The sequence below is a fragment of the Triticum dicoccoides genome, chromosome 4B (genome assembly GCF_002162155.2).
Source record: "Triticum dicoccoides isolate Atlit2015 ecotype Zavitan chromosome 4B, WEW_v2.0, whole genome shotgun sequence".
Classification (NCBI taxonomy): Eukaryota; Viridiplantae; Streptophyta; class Magnoliopsida; order Poales; family Poaceae; genus Triticum; species Triticum dicoccoides.
Genome location: NC_041387.1, coordinates 18,255,617 through 18,263,238, shown reverse-complemented (window position 1 = coordinate 18,263,238; position 7,622 = coordinate 18,255,617). Strand labels below are relative to the sequence as shown.

General features: G+C 48.1%; 1 protein-coding gene across 1 annotated transcript; it reads left to right on the top strand.

Annotated features, from left to right (window-relative positions):
• Positions 1-1,183: 1,183 nt before the first annotated feature.
• On the top strand, positions 1,184-3,033 carry LOC119293221. The gene is made up of 2 exons (XM_037571764.1): positions 1,184-1,992; positions 2,388-3,033. The coding sequence occupies exons 1-2, from the start codon at positions 1,277-1,279 to the stop codon at positions 2,968-2,970; spliced, it is 1,299 nt and encodes a 432-aa protein (XP_037427661.1). The 5' UTR covers positions 1,184-1,276; the 3' UTR covers positions 2,971-3,033.
• Positions 3,034-7,622: the final 4,589 nt, after the last annotated feature.

Below are 7,622 nucleotides of genomic sequence, written 5' to 3'. Positions count from 1 at the left end.
CGCCCACTCCTTGCTCTCCACGTGGTCCATTTTCGCCCATGGGACCGCCTCGCGCACCCATCTCCTCCTTGCTCACCCTTACAAATCCGGCTTTCACCTACCTAAGGAGCACATCAATCTAGATCTTAGGCCCGGTCCTCTATTTGTACCGTTGTAATGTGCATCTATACACTGCTAGACAATGAACCGAATATAGACGCAATCACACAATCCAACTAATATGATCCCTATTTGACGCAAAACACGTTATATAGGAGCTCCGGTCCAATAGGATCTCGGTTCCACAGGTTTGCTCATGAGAAAATCCTATATGCCGCATATTGCGGCAAAGAGTCGTGCTTTCGCGTAGAACCGAGCTAGCGACCTGATATATGGGCAGACCCATTTTAGCAGTCAGGTGCTCCCGATTTTCGTAACCTGTGAGAAGTTCATGTTCGGGTTTTTTCTGTTTTGGAAACCTTCAAGAAGGTTCCTGAACCATTTTTTAAATTTCATGTTGATTACTTTTACTTGTTTTTTTATTTTTTACCCTTTTTCTTATTTTCTTTATCATAAATTTGAAAATTTCAAAAAAGTTCACAATTTCCAAGTTTGTACAAAAAATTAAAATTTATTTAAAATTTCAAAAATTTGTTCATACTTTTAAAAAAATATTCACGTTTTTTTCAAACAAAATTTAAGTAAATGTTCGAAAATTCGATAAATGTTAGGAATTTCGAATTTTTGTTCATTTTTTAAAGGTGTTCAGAATTTAAAAAATAATATGTTTTTCAAAAAAGTTCACGTTATCAGAAATTTTTTTGAGTTTCAATTAATATTCCAACTTCAAAAAAAATCATGGATCGAAAAAATGTTCCAATTTTTTTGATCAACTGTTCCAATTTATAGACTGTGCACATCTCGCTCCCGCTCTGTACGCAATTGACCGGTCCAGCAGGACGCCGCTTGTGCGCTGACGAACCAGATATCCAAACGCGTTTTTATTATTATCAGAAAAAGAAAAGATATCCAAACGCGTAAAGGAGGAAATAGACTAGGCCAAGGATCGGCCAGAATCCAGCTCTGGCTTTGCCGTTTCCCGGTCGCGGTCGGAACCGGCTGGGACGCGCTTTAGCCACGGCCCCCTGGAAATATATATATAGTATATATGTGTGTTTGCAAGAGCTATCCCACCATCGACATATCTCGTTCATATTGAATCTCCGAGCAAGAACGCCGGCATCATCGTCCGTATCTGTTTCACAAGGAAGCCATACATACGCACCGATCAATATCCATGGCCCTGCTAGCGGCGCACGCTGACATCCTCGCGTGCGTCCTCGGCCATCTCGCGCCGCGCAGCCTCACCGTGTCCCGCAGTGTCTGCAAAGGCTGGCGCGCCATTGTCGACGACTACCGCCTGCTGCGGACGGACCTCCTCCCGCTCTCGCTCCACGGTATCTTCTTCATGGAGGAGCTCTGTCCAGACCCACCAAAGCTCTTCGCAAACCCACTCACAAAGCACAGAATTGACGACGCAAGCCTTGGTTATGTCAAGAACGACGAGGGTTCATTTATCGAGAATCACTGCAACGGGCTTCTCTTGCTTTGGAACCACCTCGTGGTTAATCCGGCGACTCGTCAATGGGTGCGTTTGCCTCCGCCCCCGCCTAGGTGCACAGGGATGGAGGACTTTCGCAACGACGTGTGCCTTGTTTATGACCCCACCGTGTCGCCGCACTACGATGTGCTTCTTCTTCCTTGTGTCTCCTACGGTCTTCTTGATTGCGCAACAACAATATTCACGGAGGAATCGGAGTGGCCGCCCTTGGCCTACCCAATACAAGTCTTCTCTTCAAGGACATGGAGATGGGAGGAGAGGTCGTTGGCCCGGAGAGGAGAGGCTGCAGGGACCATCGCTGACATGGATCCATATAGGGATTATGAACACCGTTATGCCGTCTACTGGAAAGGAGCGATCTATGTGCATTGTCAAAATGACTCCATTTTACGGTATGCATTTGCGCGCTGGTCATTACTTTAATCATGTTAATTTTTTTTTGAAGAAGATGAAACTCATCTCATCGGACTAGTCTCTCTGTTTCACAACGTAGCTAGTGCATATTTAGTCTTGAAAAAAATTCAAACATGTTTACGTTTGACCAAGTTTGTAGAATAAACTACATATGTCTAAATCATTTAATAAATAAAATATAAATATACGCTTTGTGATGAATCTGATGATACTTAATTTTTAATTTTGAATGTTGATATTTTCTTCTATAAGTTTGGTTCTAAACATAGACATGCTTGACTTTCTAAAAATCAAATATGTGCTACATTATGGAGCAGAAGTAGTAGTATCTCTTAACAGACATCTTATCTTCATCCACCTGATATGTTTGCAGCATAACCTTAACGGATGGTTCGTATGAAGTGATTAAATCGCCAACAGGAAGTAAAATGGAAGATTCCACCAATCTTTATCTAGGGAAATCAAAGAAGGGGGTGTACTGCACTTTGATTTATAATGATACCTGGGGGGGACTTCAGATTTGGTTGCTTACTGAATCATGTGGTAAGTGGGAGTGGGTGCTAAAGAATGGCATCAACTTCGCGGCAGCGGTGGCAAAATTTTCTTGGTTTTCTCGTGATGAAAACCAAGGACCGTGGATCCTACAGAAAGGTGATTGTGATGAAAATGTTAAGGAAGCACCAGTGCAAGATAACTATGAATGGGACTTCGACAATGGTATTATCCTTGCGGCTGAAGATAAGGTTGAATCTGACGATATGAATTTGGGAGTGCTTTATTTCCTTGGATTTCATCCATTCAAAGAGATTGTCTTCCTACGAACACAAGCGAGGGTAGTTGCTTATGATTTCAGTAGATTGAAAGTACAAGACTTGGGCCAGTTACGTGTACAGTGTGTAGGAAGTGTTTTCCCCTACACACCATGTTGGACGGGAGATATATCTGAAAAGAATTAACGGTGCAGAGAGTCAATATATACGGGGTGTTTCTTTTGAAGGAAATGTTTTTTTTAAGGAATACCGGGGTGTAGGGTGTGTTTCAAATGAGTTGTTACCTGTATATGTTCATGAATGCTTAAAGAAGATAATTGTAACAGTCTACTCCGATCTTGATTCCATTTCTTTCGTGCGTGTTTTTTTATGGAATGTGCATTAGAATATATTGAATGGTTTTACCAAGCATATGCGAACAATCGGCCGTGGATATGCTAGCTTGTACTTGTTGCTCCCAAACAAATAATGAATTATGAAAGGACCGACTAATGTGTTGTTTGAGATGCTTATTTATTTTGAGACGAAGAAAGTAGTAATTATCTGAATCACATCACAGAGAGATAGATGAGCGTTTAAGCAAAACGTTAGCTTACGTAGAATATCTTCGTAGGTCTAGCATTGCTCCTCTGCATCAATTTCATACGTACTCTAAATATGGAGTCTCCGAGCAAGAGCGCCGGCGATCATATTCATCGCCCGTCGTCTCTGACTCTGATTCAAAAGGAAGCAGCAGCCGTACGCACCGATCAATCCATGGCCCTGCCTCTGCCCCTGCCCGACGACATCCTCGCTTGCGTCCTCGGCCGTCTCGCGCCACCCAGCCTCGCCGCATCCCGCTGCATCTGCAAAGGCTGGTGCGAGCCGACGGCCGCCGTCGGTTGCGGACGGACCTCCTCTCGCTCTAGCTCTACAGGATCTTCTTCATGGAGATGGACGTCCTCTGCGGGGACCCCAAAGCTCTTCGCAAACCCGCTGACGAGCCGCAGGATCGACGCAAACCTTGACTACGTGGAGGAGGATGTACGCATCAAAGAATCACTGCAACGGGTTTCTCCTGCTCTCGGTCCACCTGGTGCTCAACCCCGCCACACGACAATGGGTGCGCTTGCCTCCGCCTCTGCTGTGGTGCACCGTGACCGGGATGGAGGGCTTCTACAACGTCGTCTGCCTTGCCTTTGACCCCACCGTGTTCCCGGACTTTGAGGTATTTATGAATCCTCGCGTCCCCTGCAATCTTGATTCCACGGAGACAATATTTACGGCGGAATCGGAGTGGCCGCCCTCGTCATGTGCAATACGAGTCCAAATTTCGTGTTTTGACCCTTTTGTGAAACAAAATCGAGATCTGATCCCAGTTTGAAAACATTTCGGGATTTGACCCTTTTGCCTACCGCCAGGTGGCCCGGCGGTAGGATCATATAGCCTACCGCCTAGAGCTGCGGCGGTAGGAAACTTTTCCACGCCAGCAACGATAACGGCCGCCGTGCCCCTTCCGTCACACCCTACCGCCGCCCCACCAGGCGGTAGGTTGTCTGATTTGGAAGCATCAGTGCAACATAACTATGAATGGGACTTCGACAATGGTATTATCCTTGCGGCTCAAGATAAGGTTGAATCTGACGATATGAATTTGGGAATGCTTCACTTCCTTGAATTTCATCCATACAAAGAGATTATCTTCCTGTGGACACAAGCGAGGGTAGTTGCTTATGATTTTAGTAGATTGAAAGTACAAGACTTGGGCCAGTTACCTGTCCAGTGTGTAGAAAGTGTTTTCCCCTACACACCATGTTGGACGGGAGATATATTTGAAAAGAATTAACTGTGCAAAGAATATATATATAGGGTGTGTTTTAAACGACTTGTTACCCATATATGTTCATGAATGCTTAAAGCAGATAACTGTAACAGCCTACTCCGATCTTAATTCTATTTCCTTCATACGTGTTTTTTTAATGGAATGTGCATTAGAATATTGAATGGTTTTACCAAGCATATGTGAACAATCAGACGCGGATGTGCTACACTTGTACTTGTTGCTCCCAACGAAATAATGAATTATGAAAGAACCGACTAATGTGTTGTTTGTATCGACGGGACATTCGTTTATATACTGACTATGTATGTGCTCGTGCTTTGCCACGTGAGTCAAATTTTGTAATGCTATAGGAGCATATACATTGGCCTTATCCGGTGCGATTAGCCCCCCACCACTCGTTCCCCATCTCCCCGGCCACCCCTCCGCCCCACCCTCGACCCGCGCCGCCGCCCGATCCAGTGCTCCGCCCGCCGCCGCCTTTCCCTTCCCTTGCTCCGGCTGTCGCCGCCGCCCCACCCGCGCTCTGGCCTGCAGCCGCCCTTCCCTCGCCCCTCCCCGCCGCCGCCCACCCGCGCTCTGCCCCAGCCTCGTCGTCTCGCCCCGCGCCGCCGCCGCCCTTCCCTACACATCCTGTCAGGCGCCTCACATCCTTAAATGTCCTTGGCGCTCGGATCTGCTCAATGGTTTTGATCTTGTCGGGGTTGGCTTCGATCCCGCGATGGGACACAAAGAACCCAAACAGCTTGCCGGAGGGAACACCAAATACACACTTCTCCAGGTTGAACTTTAGATTGATCTTGCGCAGATTATCAAATGTCTCTTCCAAATCCTGAATAAGGGTGGCCTTATCCTTGTTTTTTACCACAATATCATCCATATAGGCTTCTATGTTTCTGTGCAACTGTGGCTCAAAACCAATCTGGATTGCCCTTGCAAAAGTGGACCCGGCACTCTTTAATCCAAAGGCATGCGGACAAAGCAGTACGTACCACGTGGGGTGATGAACGATGTCTTCTCTTCATCTTCCTTGGACATGAAGATTTGTTGATACCCAGAGTATGCGTCCAAAAATGAGAGCAAATCACAACCTGGAGTGGAATTCACAATCTGATCAATGCGCGGCAAAGGAAATGGGTCTTTCGGGCAAGCCTTGTTGAGATCTGTGAAATCTATGCAAAGTCTCCATTTCTCGTTAGCCTTCCGGACTACTAGTGGATTTGCCAACCACGTGGGGTGCAATATTCCTCTGACCAAAGCAGTTGCCTCAAGTTTCTTGATCTCTTCCGCAATGAACTGATGCCTCTCCAAGGCCTGCTTCCATACTTTCTTCTTGACAGGTTGGGCATGTGGGCAGACAACAAGGTGGTGCTCAATTACCTCCCTGGGAACACCGGGGATATCAGATGGCTGCCAGGTAAACACATCGATATTCGCCCGCAGGAAGACAATGAGCGTGCTTTCCTATTTGTCATCAAGGGTGGCGCTAATAGTAAAGGTACCATCAACGCCAGCCAGCCATGCCGTTACCTTCTTCACTTGAGGTACAGCAACCTTGGATCTTTTGCTGTTGGAGCACTCCGGCATGTCGTCAACGGGTATCGCGCACTCGGTGGGGGCATGCTTCCCAGACTCCTTGCCGGAGGTCTTACAACCTCTCTTCTTTTCTTTGCTTTCCTTGGCGGGAGATGCCGCTGTCGCGGCCTCTGCCACGACCGCATCCCGGTACATCTTGTCCACACAAATAATGGCGTACTTCTCATCTGATGGGATGGTGATGACTCCCGGTGGCCCAGGTATCTTCAAGGTGTTGTAGGCATAGTGAGATGCTGCCATGAACTTAGCCAGGGTCGGGCGTCCCAGAATCCCATTGTACGGCAGGGGGAGATCAACCAAATCAAACACAGTCCTCTCAGTCCGGTAGTTCAGTTCTCCCGAAAACGTTACCGGCAGCGTGATCTTTCCCTTAGGACGGCTCCTGCCGGGATTAACTCCTTGAAACTTGTCGGTAACCTCTAACTCTTCTCCTATTTGAAGCTTGCCGATGACTGCCGGGGAAATCAGAGTCAACCCGGCCCCGCCGTCCACCAGCATCTTTGTGACCTTGAGGTTGCGGATTGTTGGAGAGACCAACAACGGAAGCATCCTACCATAGTGGTGCGGCTAGGATGGTTCTCCTCGTCGAAGATGATGGGCGTACGGGACCACTTGAGTGGCTTCCGGGCCTCTGGCGCTGGTTCCACGACATTGACTTCTCGCGCCCACCGCTTGAGCCGGCGGTGAGAAGCGTGCATAGATGCACCTCGTCAATGCACAGGGCGTCTGTGGCCTTTTGAAACTCTTGCTCACTGGTTTCCTCTTCATCCCCTCCATCACTCTCATCATTACAGGCTTCCTTCTGTCGACCTCTGGCGGGCTTTCCATGTTTCCGAAAGGGCTTGTCGGGGCGGTTTGCTTCACCACCTCGGTGTTGGGGAACGTAGTAATTTCAAAAAATTTCCTACGCACACGCAAGATCATGGTGATGCATAGCAACGAGAGGGGAGAGTGTTGTCTACGTACCCTCGTAGACCGAAGCGGAAGCGTTGACGCAACGTAGAGGAAGTAGTCGTACGTCTTCCCGGTTCGACCGATCCAAGCACCGTTACTTCGGCACCTCCGAGTTCTTGGCACACGTTCAGCTCGATGACGCTCCCCGAGCTCCGATCCAGCAAAGCTTCGGGGAGGAGTTCCGTCAGCACGACGGTGTGGTGACGATCTTGATGTACTACCGACGCAGGGCTTCGCCTAAGCACCGCAACGATATGACCGAGGTGGAATATGGTGGAAGGGGGCACCGCACACGGCTAAGGAACGATCACGAAGATCAACTTGTGTGTTCTAGGGTGCCCCTTGCCCCCGTATATAAAGGAGCCAAGGGGAGGGGGGCCGGCCAGGTTGGGCGCGCCAAGGGGGGAGTCCTACTCCCACCGGGAGTAGGACTCCCTCTTTTCCTAGTTGGAGAAGGAGAAGGGGGGAA